Source organism: Juglans microcarpa x Juglans regia, chromosome 8D, assembly GCF_004785595.1.
Source record: "Juglans microcarpa x Juglans regia isolate MS1-56 chromosome 8D, Jm3101_v1.0, whole genome shotgun sequence".
Classification (NCBI taxonomy): Eukaryota; Viridiplantae; Streptophyta; class Magnoliopsida; order Fagales; family Juglandaceae; genus Juglans; species Juglans microcarpa x Juglans regia.
In genome coordinates this window covers 30,068,427-30,086,793 of record NC_054608.1, presented here as the reverse complement: position 1 = coordinate 30,086,793, position 18,367 = coordinate 30,068,427, and the positions used below count along the sequence as shown (strand labels likewise).

Sequence of the window (18,367 nt, the reverse complement as noted above, 5' to 3'; positions counted from 1 at the left end):
GTTGATTAAGAATTTGTTATTCATTAGTTTATGGGAAATAGAAATATATACATATATCATATATGTAAGGGGATTTTCCACACTGGTTAAAGTCCATTGGGCCTCAGACCAATATCCAGCCTGAGGGCACTCAAGTTTGCATATGGGACGAAACATCTATTAGGAAAGGGAGGTCGAATAGTCGACAAGACATGACACGACTGCTTTCAGAACCCAGAGACTTGCACAAAGCACAACAGAAAATACGAAGGGTCCTCGATCCATCAGAATCAGAACATCTACAGCTCATATAGATTAGGCACGAAGTCAGGGAACCACGCCACATTAATGACACAACTGCTGAGCTACACGCCACATTTATGGAGCCGTCACAGAGCTAAGCCATATGGTGCAGGTAGCAGTACCCTACTTATAGTTGAGAATTTACATCGCCTTATAGTATTGTGTTAATATTAAATAAAAATATCCATAAAAAATTATCAAATAAAAATACTAATATAGGTAAATTAGTTAAACTTATTAAATGAATATATACTAATATATCTACTTAATTAAACAATCCTCATAATCATACAATTAAACTTGCATCATGTAATTAAATTGCATTTTTTTATTTGTTGTCCTCCTTAATTAACTTTTCTAATTTCTTTTTCTTTGCACAGTAAGACATATAGAGAGTAGTGATTCGACCCCTCAATTTACAGCAATTAATTGCTTATTTTATAAAATGGTATAAAGTTCTTTTTAAATATTAAGAAGAAAAAGGAATAATTATAATTGATACTTTATTTTAGATAAAAACACACCAGTTGCTCTGAATGTGGCTAAGAAGTATAGAGATATGTAAACTAAAATATTCAAATTGAGATAAATAGCTAATTATTTACAAATCATGCTTTTCTCTTGGAAAATATTTGTATTATTGACCATAAAAATAAGTTGAATTATCACATGAATGTACTATATACATCACATCTGTCTTAAAAGAATGTCATACAAAACAATCTTAGTCTTCCAACGGGAGCCATATCTGCCAGTTCCACGTCCTTCCAACGGTGTCTAGATATGAGAACCTCAACCCTGTGGATCAATGGACTAATGCCCTTTATCCTTGTACAATTTCGGGATGTTGAAAGGAGAAACATTCATGTTTGTCATCTGCCCTGAATGGCACTAGAAATTCTCCTCAGCATACAATGAATATGGGAATTTCCAGGGTCCCAAATTAGGTGTCAAGACACCACAACCCCAGCAAATAGAAGATCGCATATCTTTTCCTCTAGGGAGATTGTTGCCCGATCATGACTATCCAGCTGCAGGTTTTTCTTTTCTTTCCTGTAGACCTCTACTTCTGAAGTTCTACCACCATTTGCAAGACCAGCTAAGAGGACATTGTATGTGCCGAGTGTAGGACGGATTCCTTTCTCTAGCATGGTTTTGAATATTTTAAGTCCCTTATCAGCATTTCCCAGAGTGAAATAAACGCCAATCAAAGCAGTGAAAGTAGCTGTGCTCTTATGATCATCAGGCAAAAGATCAAATATTTTTGCAGCACATACAGCTCTTCTAGCAAAGCCAAGCCTATAGATTAACAGTGCACTTAGATATGTTCCAGGAGATTGTCCAGCCCTAAGCATGGCCTCAACAATCTCCACCACCTTTAAAAATGAACTGGATCTGATCAATATGCCGATCAAGGAAATATATGCATTTCTCTCCATTATAATGTCCATTCTTACGCTATACTTGAAGGCCAACAAAGCACCACTACGTCTACTACGATCACAATTTGCCTCAACTATGCTTGAGATAATTGAAGAATGCAGCCGTACATTCTTATTAATTATCCCCGTAAGCAGGCGGTCAATTGCAACAAGATTTCGCTTTTTCAAGAAAATCAGTAAAAGCCCACTGTCTATACAAAAATGAACATCAGAAGCCGTTGGTATAACCTCACTTACCTCCTCCTTGACAACTATAGAAAAATGAGGATTAACTTGCCTGAGAAGGGCATTACTCTCCCAGCAAATTTTAAGGCTTCAAGTGCTTCCAGAAATACAGGGTAACGAAGAACAAGGTGGTTTTCTTTCATATACTGGAGGATTAAAGTTAAAGCCTTTGTCTCCCCTACTTTAGAGAATTTCTCAACCAATATATTGCATGCAGCCTTATCAGGTTGTACCCAGCTTCTTGCATTTTGCTAAAAATCTCAAGGGCTTCTTTGTATTTTCCTGAAATCAGTTACAAAAAGGATTAACTAAACGCCTATCCACAGAATTTTTGGTGTTAAAATAAGAGAGATTTCCTGTGTTTTGTATCTGATGCTTTTCATTGAAGCTATCAGTTTAACTATAAAGAATGTAGCATAAAAACTGCCAAAACAATAAAGCATATTGGGTTTTTCAGTATATGAGATGCCAACAAATAGCCAAGTGCTCTACTCAATCATTGGCAGCAACGAGTACAGCATGCATTTATTGAAGTCCTAGTAATAAAAATAGGGGGAGACAGCACATTCTGTACAAAACATAGAGTGGGAAACAGAAATAAGCAGTTCAAGTATGACAGGTGCCTTCATTTATGATTGTCTACATCACAATGACCATTAAGTTTGCCCATCTATCAGAAAAGAGGAACTAAAAGACCACAGAAATGAAAATATCTGACCGTATACAAGGAAACAAAATGTCAATGCAGCTACATCTGACCGTATACACCATTGTGTTTGCCTGTATTTTGTGGAAATGCATCATGACCATTAACAAATAGCAAGTTTCACAAACTTCATAGGAAAAACAACATTGTGATTCTTAAAAGGGTTCCTTAATTTAAGAAACTCCTGCGACAAGTCTATTATTCAACAAATCAGGACTCTTAGATCAGATAAAATAGCACGAGCCCAAAAGCTGCTAAATGCATTGATATATATTCTTAATATATGCTATCGGTCCTATAAAAATATCAGTGCCAAAATGTTCACCCTGGCCATTGGGACTGGGGATGGTAGAGGTAAGATACTAACATGAGGCCAGTAGGAAGCGGAAATGGTGTATAGCGAGTATCCTCAAAGCTCATTTTTTTAAAGTAACCTCAAAGCTAATCAGCTTTACTAGAATGGAGTAAATGTAACCTTATAGACATTACAAAATATAATACCAATCAGGTGCATAATTGTACCTCATCACATTAGCTGGGGGAACTGAATTGACATATAAAAATACTCTACTAATAAATTCTAAATAGCATAATTTCTCACGTCTATGTTGGAGACAAGCAAGAAATTTAATGGGCAATAATTGGGAACTACCTTATTGATTATGAACGAAACTAGCCCTAAGTGTGGTCCTAGAGAAGTCATTGGCCAAGTTAGTGGGTGTTAAGTTTGATTTACAATGTTGAGCCTAATTATAGTCACAAAGTCAATGGACGTGTTAGTATATGGTGAGTTCCATCTACAATTTTGACCCACTTCTTGATAGTTAAACTTTTGAGACTCAGTTTCAAACATGTTATCACATGCCTAAGGGCCTATTGGTTTACTATATTGATGATATCTGCTATGTCATATTGGTAAAGCCTTACAAGGGAGAAACAATTGATTTTCCTAACAAGAAACAGGCAGAGGAAAGAAAAATCTGGATCGCTAGTAGAAAATAGTAATATTCTATGCGTTATCCACCCATGTAGACAATTTAACGAACACGTAAAGGGCTCTAGGCAAAAAGAATAGTACTGCAACCTGGTGAGGGAGAAACAATTGATTTCCTAACAAGAAACAGGCAGAGGAAAGAAATATGAGGATCGCTAGAAAATAGTAATATTCTATGCGCTATCCACCCATGTAGACAATTTAACGAACAAGTAAAGGGCTCTAGGCAAAAAGAATAGTGCTGCACTCACCAGATTCCACAAGATACTCCATCAAGACAGTGTAAGTGTGACAACTCGGAGAACACCCAGATCGAAGCATCTCCTTGTAAACATTCGTAGCCTCCTTCGCTGTCCTATAATCAAACAGAAGCTTCATGTAGGCAGTATAGGAAACAACAGTGGGCAAGCAGCCATTAGCCTTCATTTCTTCCCACACCTTCATTGCCCCATCAACATCCCCAGAGATAGAAAGCCAATGCATTAGCGAAGTGTAAGTCACAGCATCTATCTTCAATCCCTTCTCCTGCATCTGCTTGAAAACATACTTCATCGAAGAAATCCTCCCAGCTTCTCCAAAAATATCCAACATCGTCGTGTAAGTAAAATGGTCGTGCTCGAACCCCTGTAACCTTGAAACCCAGTTGAAGAACAACCACGCTTTTTCCATCGGTGGGTGGGTTTTCAGAACTTTATTGACTGTGTAAGAATCTCATCTTATGGGGAACCTCTCTAGCTCCTCCTTAGCAAAATCCCACGAAGAAAACCTGAGGAGTCCGTATATTTTCCCCACAGTATCCCTCATATACGCGTTGGGTTCAATGTCTTCCCTGTCGACAGATTTGACAGGCTTCTTCGTCTTTCGTTTATACAAAACAATGGGCTTCTTGTGTTTGTGTTGGTGAAGGGAATGCAGGCGTTTAATGGAACCCCTACAATAACGAAAAGGCTGATCACCATTGATAGCCGAAAAGAAGGCAAGTTTTCTGAGAAATCCATGGGAATCAAACGTCCCGCGCATGGATAAGGATGCTAATTCTTCTCAGTCCAAGTACCAATATGACCCAGCGGCACCGGCAGCCAACAGCCATATATGTTTTCAGGGCGTTTAGTTTGATTGACGTCATTTATGAGATTTATTTTATAATACAATATAAATTACAATTGGATGGATTTTTTCGTTTTTTTTTTTTTTTTTTTTTTTTTTTTGGTAAGGGGCGGAGGTTTAGAATACAGATTTTTCATTTTGAAAATCGGTAATATGCTACGAGGCTCTTAACAATTAGATGGATTTATTTGTATTAAAATTTTATGTAAATCAAGAATTTATTTGGCAAAGAGTCTAATAGCCTAATGATATATGACCCGTCTTCAAATAAAAAATCTGGACTCGAAATCTCTCACCTTTTTGTATAAAAAAAAAATCTTTCTATTTATTTATTTAATATCATCTATTTATTAGCTTGTAAATAAGTGGGAGAGCTTAATATATATCAAATCATAAGAGAAATATTAGAAAAAAAAAAAATTAACAAAACCATTATTATCTCACTCATTAGAAAAGAATAAAAATTTTAAATTATTAAACAATATCAGGTCAATAGAGATAGAGCTATATAATTTTTAATGTTTTTCATAGAAAATTCTACGTATCATATTCTCATCTCACTCCTATTATACTATAATGATAAGGTGATATTGCCAATTAACCTTAGAGTTTTTCATTAAAAAAATATATATAGCATGATATAATGGAAAATAAAAGTATCACATTGTAGATAATAGGGCTGTGCAAAAAGTCCGATGGGCCGATTAACCCATCCGACAAGATTGGATCCGACCTGATAAAGTCGGGTTGAAACCAATAGTCGGTTTCGATATTGTCGGATCTGATGAATGTCGGGCCATAATTTGCAACCCGTCTATTTAACTTCTCTTTCACTTCTACACGAACCCTAGCCCTTGCGTCTTCTCCTTCCCTGTTCATGCTCTGTTCCTCTTCCACATGACTTGGTTTTGGATCTACGGAGCAAGCCAGCAAGATGGCATCGCAACCTTCCTTGAATATTATTATCTTCTTCTTCGTCATCCTTTGGTCTCCGTTTTAGTCTGTTCCAAAAATACCTGATCTCTATTTGTGGGTTCGGTCTTGGCCATGAGAAACAGTGGGGTTTGGGAGGATTGAAATCGAAACCCTTTCTTATAGAGGCAATGTGAGAGATTTGGGGTGAGAGTGAGAGGAAAAAAAACTTTACAAAATAGCCCTATAATGGTGGCAACCATTTTTGAAGCAACTGCTTCCACTAACCCCAAAACCATTTCCCAATAAGAAGAAGAACAACAAACCCATATGCAAAGACCCCCTCTGCTATCAATGGTTTTATATGCAGATTTCAGAAACCAGAAAGGGTCGCTGATTGCGAATGATTTTTTTGAAGTCATTCTACAACCATCATTCCAGTGCATCGATCGCCCACTAGGAGTATTGAACGAAGTTTGCTTTGGTTGGAATAAACAGAGCCACTGCAGAGGAAGGAGCGACGGAACCTGGCGTTGGGCACAGAGCAGAGAGACGCGGTGCGCGGTGGTGCGGTGTAGAAGTCATCGGTCTGAGACGTGACTTGCGGCTGTATTTTTGTGGGAAGAGGTGGTAGCCAGCATTGGCAATCACAGAAGAAGAGTGGGCAACAGAGAGAGGAAAAACAGAGAAAATAAGAAAAGATTTCCATCCATATGTTCTACAAAAGTTGGTCTAAACATATTGGAACATAAAAATGACATGAGCTTGATACTATGATTTTGGATCTCCTAGAGCCTAGAAAGGTAGATAATGCGGAATTCACTATATTTATTAAGAATTTAATGCTAAAAAACTTATTCTAGTTGTTATAGGATCACTTTACGTTCCTATCTTCCGTTGACTCTAGATTTTAAAATTCGAGTAGAAAGTCTATGTGTACAATTCCTTAAATGCATATCACATTTACTTAAAATGGGAAAGGGAAATGATTTATTGTATAGTCTTTAGAGTGTGTAAACTTCACGTAATTTTTTTGAAAAAAAAAGTGTATAAATGTGAAAAAAAAAATCATTTTTAATGATGTGTCATATTTTTTGAAAATAATATACAAAACTTACGTACTTTAAAACTGTTGAAAAAAACAATAGATAGACATTACTTTGGAAAATAATAGATACTTGTGGTTAACGTTTAATAAGCATCTCTGAAAAGGGGAGAGGTAAACCCAAAACTGTGAAATGCCTGAAAAAGAGCGAACAAAAACAGAAGTTACCTGTGCGTACATAGCGTTGACAGTTGCCCGTGAATTCAGTCTTTTAACCATTTCGTGGGACAAAGCGTAACATTCACTGCAAGAAAAAATAATTTTTATGGTATTTAATTACGGTAAAAAAATTATTTGTGATTAAAATAGATTTATTTTAATTATAAATAATCATTTCGTTAAAATTAATTGAACTTAAATAAACAGTTTTCTTGTAGTATAGTTATAAAAGTTTATGTGTTAATACGAGGTTATTTATATAAAATGATGTAATTTTTATAAATTATTTTATAAAAATATCTCTTATTTAAAATATGGTTGTATAAAAGTGGTAAAAAATAGTTGTAAGTGGATTATTTTGCTTGTATTATAAGGCCTTCCGATCCCCTATTCAGTTACAAAATTAATTATATATTAGTGCTTTCATCCCAATAATCTCACTTCATATTTATCAAAATTTGATACACAATTTGATGATCCACTAAACAATTTGAAAACGGTTAAAACAATCTGAAAATTTGATACACAATTTGCAGTCATAAAACGCAAGCGCCGCGAACTCTTTTTTAAAAAAGTGAATAAATATGATATCCGCATAAAAAAATTAATTTTTTAATAATGGATCCTAATCTTTTTCAAAAGAAGTACATAGCGTTTGTACAATTCATGACTGTATATAACATTACTCTTTATTAGGATTATATTTATTTATTTCTTTTTATGTTTAGATGAATGACTAAATGATTTACATACAAGAAGTATTACAACTATAACGAAATTTCATAAAAGTAAGTTTATAAATTGTGAGTTTTTTTTTATAGAATCTCTTTATAGCTAAAACATCTCTTTTTACATATTCGAATTAATGTAGTGGAAGTTGCCCCATGCACTATTCCTCGTCCAACTTATTTTACTCGTGAACCTGTTCCATTTTCATCTTCTCCCACTTACAGTTTTGTGCTTTCGTAGTTTTGGATTATTGAGCTATAAGGATGATCTATGTTTTGTTCTTTTCGATTGATGCAGATCGTTGAGAAGTTTTCAGAAGGGTTACTTTATAAGAGGCTGGCAGGCTGCATGCAGTAATGGAGGCAACCTTTGCAGTTCTTGAACAATTCTTGTGTATTTGGTACAGATTATGTGTAAAGAGAGACAGAAAAGGATGCATCATTCGGTTTGTCTTCTACGTACGTACGTACTGTGTCATTTACTTTATTTTCTTCTAACAGCGTAGATATAAAAACGATTTCATCTCAATTCATTTTATCATTATAACTTTCTTAAATTATCGCATAAAATATAATAAATAATTTAACTTTTTCAAATCTTAAAACAATACTAATATTGAAAATAATATATTAACAATATTTTATTCAACTTTTAACTTTTATCTAAAATTATATCATCACATCTCACTGTTCGAAAAGAGCCCAAGGCTCGATATGACATTGCTTAATTTACACACACGCAACATGTTTTAAACGTAGAAGCCTACTTAAATAAAATAAATAAAAAAAAACCAACAAACAAACGTAGAAGTCTGTCACATTAACTAATATTTCGGTTTAGCCGTATATTAAGTTGATTAAAAATAAATAAATTTAATTATTTATATTATATTCTTAATACTCATCATCAACGAGTGAGCTTAACAAATATAATTTTGAATTAAATATAATAGAGTGTAAAGTCAGGATTCGAATTTAGAATCTAATCTGCTCTAATATCATGCGAAATCATCACTTATCTTAAAATTTTAAATTGATGAAAAAATATAGATTTAATTATTTGTATTATATTCTTAGAAGTTCACTATTTCATATAAAAGGTGTGTGAAGTTGGAAGCATCCATGGCTTCAATGTTTCTATTCCAGTGAAAGATTCATTTAAACCTGCGTATAGACCGGCCCGCCTAATGGGGTCTGTTTTTCCTAGTTTTGTGAATTCTAATTTTTTCGCCAAGGTTGAGGATGGTTGCATGCTTATATCCATTCTCATGTTTGAGAGTTAAAGCGATGGCAACTTTTTCAATAACAAATTAAGGCCATGACGTCTATGCTGACTTAACTTCAAATAAATTTTAAAAGAATTAATTATTAGGTAGTATTGAAGGATACATGAGTGAGTATTATCATCTTGTAATAGGATGAAGATTATACTTGTTGATGCATTTTTTCCAACGTCGACGTCCAACAATACGGTTGAATAGTCTACGATAATGGTTTGGAGCATTGATATGTTGCTCGAATGTTCATCCATAATATAAATGATAAATAAAACGTATAAATTGTAATTAAAGAGATAGAGATGCAACGATTTACGTGATTCAACATAAAAATTTATGTTTACGGATCGTTTGGGACGAAATTCACTATATTAGATGATTTTATAATCTTTTATAGCATTCCATAGTTCTCAGTATAATAAAGGAAATAGGGTTCTAGAGAAGTTGAAGAAGATGCCTCATTTCTAGAGAGAGAGAGTCTCCTGGAATGGTAGAAGTGTTTCTTTGTAGAGATATTTGCTCCCCCATACTTGTAGTTGTCACTATCTTTCCTAGAGATTTCATTCCTTCTTTAGAGTAGATGAGTTCTACTTGACTTATATCATTTTCTTCAGTTAACTTTCTTTTTGTCACTGGTAACAGGCTTCCAATAGACTGGATTTTAGTTAATTTTATATTCAATAATACTCATCCTCTAAAATTACTTAATAATTATTATCATACTAAATCACTTGATTAAACTGCAAATATATGTACAATCAATAGAGACTAAAAAGATTCTTGAACATCTCAAAATTCTTATATTTAAATAGATCCGAGGTGGTTTGAAGTGAGTGTTTTCTAGAACCAAATGAACCAATAGAATCTAACTGCTACCTTGTACTTTCAAAACATTTCAACGAGCATGCTGCCAAGAGAAGAAAAGCCACTCCATAGGGACAAGCATGAGATCTTGTCAAAAGAGCATGACACCGACTAGAATGGCCAAAAGTTGCAATTATTGAATAATATTCAATTCCAAAGAGTTGGACTATGCATGTGAAAAAAATTATTTACAAATCTCTTTATTCACATACTCAACATATTGATATATAAACCTTCATGGAATCCACATTGGTTGGGACAAATTACATAGGATACCTTGAAATCCTTTATGGAATCCACATTTTATGGTTAAATCATGGTGAATTTTGAAATTATCCTTTCTAGGTGTAACCCTTCTTGTTGCAGGTTTTTTTTTTTTTTTTTTTTTGATGATCCTTCTTGTTTTAGTTAAAGATAGAGGATGCTGAGAAAATCTTTTGGAATATGAATAATTTTTCTCATCAGTCATTATTTACTATCTTCACACCTCACATCCTATGAAAAACACCTCCACATTGTATGAAAAACAATCTCACACACTATAGAAAAAAAAACTATAGGTGTGAGGTGTGAAAGTGAATAGTAGTTTATGCATAGAATTCTTCAAAAGAAAAAGTTGTCGGGTGTGGGATGTGAGGATGAATAGTAGTTGACGTATAACAAAATCCTTTGGAATATAGGGTGAACCATGTCCTTGAGGATTATTTCTTTCTTTTTTCTTTTTTTAATTTGGAGTTTAATTCTAAAAGAACGAGTAATTAATTATGGGCATGTATGATAGATTTAAGTTATTGGATTAGGGGAGTCATATTTTCATTTGTGGGCCATGGGGGATAATTTATTGGACTGTGGTCCATATCATACAATAAGGTCTTTAGACTCTAGAGGACATGTATGTCTTTATCATAATATTTAGTAGTGGGCTTGAGTAAAGTTTATTAGGCCTTGGATTAAGATAACAAGATAATTGGGCCGTGGTTGTGGGACCCTTTTTTTAGGGACTTTCATTTTTAAGTAGGGCCCTAAGACAGAGTGCTTTGAAATATGAATGGCTAATATTAAATAATAATAATAAAAAAGGATCTATGGTCAGTAAGTCACCCAAATCTCTTTAACAATGAATGCAAAGATTATTTGGGATATGAGAATGGGTAATAGCTGGAAAATTTCTAATTAAAGTTACTGCTAAATGCTAATTACAGGCTCTAATATATATTATTATTTGGCATTTTTAATGTCTTATACAAATTTGTGGCATACACAATGGTTGAAAAATTATACAAGAGTTAGAGATTCTGAGAAAAAAAAATATCAATTAATTTTTAAATAAAGAATCAAGCTAAAAAAAATATAAAAAGTCCAATACGATTCTTTTAAAAAATATACAAGAAAAAATATTAGATAATAAAAAATAAAAAAATTTAAAAAAAAAACAAAAAACAAACAAATTGTTGACCAATTGTTGGGATTGAGTCAATTTATAAGTGAGTTTTTGTAAAGAGACTGTTAAACTTCAAATTTTATTGATAACCCTCACTGTTGGGAGACGAATACCATATTCATAATAAAAAGTTTTGTGGGTCGCAAATGTTAAAACCAAAACTCTTATAAAAATCTAGAGTGTGCTGATCACTTCATGATTACAACGATTCCAACCGAGGTTTTCTAAAAAAGTTGTATAATACTATTTTTAATTTTTTCTCCATATTTCTTAAATTTCTTTTTTAGGTTTTGATGTATTAATTTATTATTTAAATAGTTTTAAACTTTTTTATAATAGTTTTAACTTTATATACTTGTAGAAAAATCATATTCATCATTTCCATACACCACACACCACACTTTATTTTTTTTATTTTTTTCTCTTACAAAATGTGTTATATATTGATGATGAGTAGAAGAACTCAATAAGTTTAAAAAGAATAAAATAAAATAAAAATTTTAAAAATAAAAAAATGTAGCGTGTGAGGATGATAAATAGTAAAACTTATATTTATATTATTAGCGTTGTTCATGTGGGCCGATTTGTTTCTAGCTTGGCCTGGGTTTTATTTGGACGGATAACTGGATTATCCATCCACCCATATTGAGGGGTGGGTACCGGGTTAAGATCCTATACTTGCAATCTCGGTTTAAGATCTATACCTGCAATTTGGGTTTTTTTTTTTTAAATTGAGTTATATCCAACCTAGGTACCCGAATTTAAACCAGGTACCAGGATTTAAAAATAAAAAATTAAAAAAAATGTGAATTTTTTTGCAAAGTTTAGTCTACCCGAGTACCCAGGTTCCAAGTTTCAAAATCTTTATTTTTCCAAGTATTGGCCCAGCCTATGACCTAGGTTAACTCATATGGGTACCCGGCCAGGCCGCATTACACGTTCGGGTATAGCCGGGTACACAGGTGAACAATCTTATGTATTATATATATTGTAATCCTTGATAGCTGATTAAGGTTTCGTTTGAAAACACAATTCATCTCAACTCATCATTATAATTTTTTTAAATTTCAACACAAAATATAATAAACAATTCAACTTTTTCAAATCTCAAAATAACAATAATAATAATAATAATAATATTTTATCAACTCAACTCAACTCACTTCAACATCCAAACGCACCCTTAGTATCAACTAGCCTCGTTATAAGAAAAACACTTATATGTAATCGGTTATTTCCAACGAAAATGTTTATTTCATATAAAAATAAGTATATTCTTATTACAAATTCTAACTTGTCATAAATAATTATTTAGAAACTCATGAATTCTTGAAATAATACTGTGCTTAACTTAAACACGTAATTAATTTGGATTCCATTTTTAATTTTTTTTTTCAAACTTCATGCCCGGCCAGAATGTTTGGGATGGAAATCGGGATGCACGTGGCTAGCTTAAACAGTAATTAAATAGCAATGATGACGTGGCCAGACATGTAGATCATATCCAATCATCCTATCGATCAGGAGGTCAACCATATATTAACAGAGCCCTATATAAAAATGTGGGCAGAGCCACGTACTCACTAGCAATCCCTGAGTAATAACTGTTTTTAGAAAAATAATATTCTTCATTTTTTAAATTTTATTTTATTATCTCTAATCATATGACATTTTAAATAATTTCTATCAACACCTAAAGTGCACCGCATTTACTAAATATAATTGACGATGAAAGATGTTATAACGAAGAATTTTGCAATATTTGAAAGAAAGCGTGGGAAAATCTCAATCTATTTAAGCATTTTTATTATGAGAATTGTTAAATCTGTTAGCATTGTATTTCGCATGTTTTTGGGTCAAGTTTTGACAATTCAGCTCTTTAAAAACGGATCCTGCACAATGTAGAAAAGACTGCGGCTTGGAGAGGGCGGCATCAGGGTCGGGTAAGCTTCGATGATAAAGTTGGTAAATATTCTTAGAGTGTAGAAAATAAGTAAGAGAGTTTAGGAATCAGAGAGAGTATTCTCGTAATTGAGATCTACTATTTATACCACCAGTCTGAGGAGCAGATCGTGCCTCCTTTCCTGAAGTCTATGTTCCATGTTACGATGACGTTATTAATGTGGTGTGTTGTCCAAATAACGGAACCATTAATGCGGCGTGATTCTCCAACTAGTCTATCTTCCATTTGGTCCATTCATGCATTTTATGTCAATAGATTAACGATTTCTCGTATATCACGCTTGCTATGCTGGTGAGTACTCAAGGACTAGACACTACCCGAGGGGTTTTCAAATCGACGAGCCTTATCCTCTGTAGCTCCATCCCTCCTATAAGTCATGCATAAAGGAGCCTCCTAGTGGGTCGAGTTAATGACTTTCTAATTTAGGCCAGGCTTAATTGGACTCCTTGGGCTTAGAGGGTAAAATCCCTTTACAAAAGCTATAAAGATATTCCACTAAAATAAACTCACTAACTAATGATTTAAATATAATGTATCATATTATATCAATCTCAAAGCATGCCAATTTATGAATGGAAAATGCTAAGTTGCCCCCAGGTTTTGCCTCCGGGTGATTACTTATATATTTAATTTTATTTTTATTAATGGTTAAGAAAGTGATTACTAGTAATTTTTTTTAAATATTTAAAGGTGTTTAAAAAATGCTTAAAAGAAAAATAAAAAAATACAAATACACTAAAGACAAGCCCAGCGGTACATACGGAACGATAAGAGTAGTATTATCCTTTATAAATTTAATTTTATAAAATAAAATCTCTACTACTAGCTAACTAAAAAGCATAGATCTCTCTTTTACGTATGTCTTTTTGGTAATGAGATTTTACCATATTTGGTATGGGTTATCTGCTATAAATCCAAAGTACAATCTAGGCTAGCTACGTTAAACGTGAAGAAAAGGTCTGTTGTAAAAGTTCTTATTGGCATCGATATCTTCGTTACGTTGTGCTAAGCATTTTGACCCTATAAACATCAATCATTTTCGTTGATATTATTTCAAAGGAGAAGAGAGGAAAAGGCCGGGAGATGCGCTTCGTATTGTGTGATATTATACACGGTTTTTCTTTTATTTCTTTTCTTGTCTTTTTGTTTTTTCCCATACAAATTTCAAAGAATACAGAGTCGACATAGAGTGAGTACTAGGGTTCAGCATATACACAGTCCTAGGCCCTCTATCCAACAGATGAGATATATAATTAAACAATTATGGCATTCAAAGTTCTACACACTGGATTCAGGTACACTAACTCCAGAATAGAGTCATTCCATCATAATGACCAAGGTGGGACTATAACCTTGAAGGAAAGCCAAAGCTGTGAGATATTGCATATTTAGGAGCTGCATGCTGCTAGCTGCACGTCCGGGCCAGGACCCTGCACACCGTAGATTCCGAATGGGAGGGCACTCAGGCACCAAACAAAAAAGAAATCAGTTTTATCGAACACTACTAGAAAGCATGGAAAGGTACGTACTACTAGATTCCAAAGAAAGAGACAGTATACATATATACAGTACTACTCATTTTTAATAGCAAATGAAAGTGTTCAAAATTATAATATGCATGGTTCTATATATGTATTTCTCTGGTAATGCTAGTCATCATCTTCTTTCTAATTATCATCCTCTTATCTTTTTATGATGTAGTATGAAATGATTGATTTACAAGTGAAATATAATAAATAGTATTTTATCGTCTAATAACATATCATGAAATAATGAGAGGATGAGGAGAAAAATGATGATGAATAGATTTGTTGATATTTCTATACCAATATATAATCTCAAACTAGACATGAGAGGAATACATACATATGATATTTTTTGATTGGAGAATGGAGAGGAGATGGGATTGGATCATGAGATGTATGGGATGGGATTATGAGGCGGTAAAAAGCAGCAGAATGGGGGAAGAAACAGATCCATGATCCACTGTTAATTTCTATATGGTTTGTATGTAAGTGAGAGAGAGAGAGAGAGAGAGAGAGAGAGAGAGAGAGAGTATGTGTGGACAGAGAAAAGGGCAAAGGAAGGGGCAGAGAGAGGGAGAGGGGCAGTTCGGATTGAGAATAAGTGTGAAAGGCACGAGACATTAGGAGAACAATAAATGAGAAGGGAGGGTAAAGAAAAGGGTGATGAGGCTTATGATAAACCTCATGATCGTCACGTCGTTTTTCATTCACTACTCCCAAAAACCTCCCAGAATTCCACGCTTCCTCTTATTTCTCACTCCTCTGATCTCTCTCTCTCATACCACCTTCCTTTGCTTTTTTCTTTCTTTCTTTTCTTTTCTTTTTTCTATGTTATCTATTTTTACTTTGTCGTCATCTTCTCTCTCTAAATAGCCTAGTCAACCTCATGTCTTGCTAACTTTGTTCCGTATTAAACCAACACCATTCTCTCTTTCTTTTGGCCTAGCCAGTGATGATCAATCCCCATCTCTGAATGTCTGAAACTCAAAATACTCACTATTTCAGCTCAACTCGCCCATTTTCAACATTACCTCTCTTCAAAAGCATCAATACATGCTATTTATAATTACATGTCGACTTCCAATATGCCATTCCCTTGAACATTAATACTCTCTTCCTTTATTTACTACTACAAGTCCATACTTTCACCCATCGTAGCGAAACTTGTTACCCTAGAGGGAAAGGGAGAGTATGTAAGAGATCTATTTAAAGCGCCAGGCCACTTTACTCCCCTACTTCATGTTCCATCATATAGCTCTTCACATATAGTTAACCCTTCAATCTGCTCCACCTAGAGAGAGAGAGAGAGAGAGAGAGAGAGAGAGAGAGAAACCCTACTTGTCTTTCCTGGTCTTCATCAATATGTGGATGATGGGTTATTGTGATGGTGGGGAGTTTAACATGCCTGACTCATTCAATGGCCGGAAACTTCGGCCGCTCATCCCAAGGCCTCTGCTATCAGCAAACAACAATTCAACCACAACCCTACTCCTTGCTTGAGCCGTCTTCATGGCACCGATTTTTTTTCGCAATATCACCATATGGGTATGTGTTTTTTCTGTGTGTTTGAGTAAATTTGTTTATGTCATGTGCTAGTAAGCTTGTTCCCAGGTTGTCTGTGTTTCTATGTGTGTTTGTTTCATATGGCTATTTGTTGCAGCAGCTGTGGCTGAGCAGAACAAGAGAGAGTTCAATACTCCGCCGGTTGTAGTGAGCTCAAGGTGGAATCCGACACCGGAGCAGTTGAGGGCGCTGGAAGAATTATACCGACGTGGGACGCGGACTCCTTCGGCTGAGCAAATTCAGCATATTACCGCACAGCTTCGAAAATACGGTAAGATTGAAGGGAAGAATGTTTTCTACTGGTTCCAGAATCACAAGGCAAGAGAGAGACAGAAACGCCGTCGTCAAATGGAATCGGATGCTGACGTACACCACCGATCAGCTGATATCGAAAACTTGGAGAGGAAAGAATTAGGTACGTAAAACGCAAGTAATATAATTAACTTTAATCAGTCCATTGTCATTATCATAGTCACATAGAATACTTCATGTCATGAAGAGAGAGAGAGAGAGAGGTGAGCTGATTTGTATGGCATCTTCCATTACCTTTGGTGTTAGAGATGCTTCATTTGTGTTGCTTTTTTCTAGTCTGATAGTTCTTTCGAGATGTAAAGTTGTATTCTTTTTGTTTTTCTTTTTGTCTACAGGGGCAAGCAAGACAGTGTTTGAAGTTGAACAGACAAAGAACTGGGCACCCCATACGAACTGCAGTACTCCTGCAGAGGTCTATTTCTACCTTCCTTTGTCTCTGTCTTCCAGCATAGACTAACCCTCCTTTTTCAACTTGAAATGCCTTTAGTCTCTAAAAAGACAGTAAGAAGCAATTAAGCAGGGATAATTTGGATATGATTACGATCTAGATCATGTTGAGTTTATAATAAAAGGTGGTATTGGAAGATATGCACTAGGGAACCAACAAAAGCTTTGTTTGTTGGGAAATGAAAAGGGTCTAAAAGCTGGATTCCTTCCTTTCTGTCGGGTCTGCTGTTATGAAACTTAGCTGGGATTTTGGGTCCTGTGCTTATATTCATGTCATTTAGGCCAGTCTTAGGGGCGCCCCCCCCTTGACATTCTATAGAAATGAGCACCTTGATATCGAAAGGACAACGGTAACCCTATTAGCGTGGTACTGTGTCTATCATGTTGGCTTCTTTTGGACCATGTCCCTGATCTTCAGAGAATAGCAATTTACTTTCTTAAGAGAATTAGGCCAAGAGTGCCCCGGCCAGTTAATTAATGAAAAATGTTTGGCTCGTTTTATAATATCAAATATCAGATTTGGAGATTTCATGTGATGCATGTCTTTAATGATTTTCAGGAATCTGTTTCAACACAAAAGGCAGCAAAAGCAGCAGCAGCAGCAGTGGCAGAATGTAGGACAGATGGATGGATCCAATTCGATGAAGGAGAATTACAGCAAAGAAGAAACTTTGTGGAAACGAATGCCACGTGGCAGATGATGCAGTTGTCTTTTTGTGCTCCTCCCGCCCACCTCATAAACACCCCTACTACTTTATCTTCTGCTGCTACTGCTACTACTACCACAGCCCCAGCAACAGCAAGATCAACAATTGACCAAAAGTTCATCAAGACTCGTGACCTGAACATCTTTATAGCACCCTACAGATCAGAATTAAGTGGTCTTAACCACTTGAACAATGTCAGCGATGAATTTGAAGATGATGATCATGGCTGTGGGGAGTCTCAAACCCTTCAACTCTTCCCTCTTCGGAGTAGCAGGCGGCCGGATGGAAACGATAACATTAACGACAAAGAGACTGAGATATCAGACTCAGCCAACTTCACACCTTGCCAGTTTTTTGAGTTCCTTCCATTGAAAAACTAAACCATACATGGGAGTTTATCTTTTGTGGGGAGAGGCGGCCAGCAATATTATATAGTCGATTCTCAGATATTATTCCATGCGATATATCATGTATGGATGGAAGTTGTTATAGCTAGCTAGGATTACTAATTGGGGTACTCATGTTATTGCATGTAATCTTAATAGAAAATGGGACTCGTTTATTGTTAATGATGTTACATTTCATCGATCATGAATATGCAATGGGT

At 34.8% G+C, this 18,367-nt stretch overlaps 1 protein-coding gene and 1 pseudogene across 1 annotated transcript; one reads left to right on the top strand and one right to left on the bottom strand.

Annotated features, from left to right (window-relative positions):
* Positions 1-849: 849 nt before the first annotated feature.
* On the bottom strand, positions 850-4,732 carry LOC121241911 (annotated as a pseudogene).
* Positions 4,733-15,426: 10,694 nt separating this feature from the next.
* On the top strand, positions 15,427-18,329 carry LOC121241923 (WUSCHEL-related homeobox 1). The gene is given in 5 exon segments (XM_041139782.1): positions 15,427-16,214; positions 16,217-16,276; positions 16,392-16,709; positions 16,942-17,018; positions 17,613-18,329. Coding segments are annotated over 5 exon segments (1,104 nt in total). The 5' UTR covers positions 15,427-16,093; the 3' UTR covers positions 18,141-18,329.
* Positions 18,330-18,367: the final 38 nt, after the last annotated feature.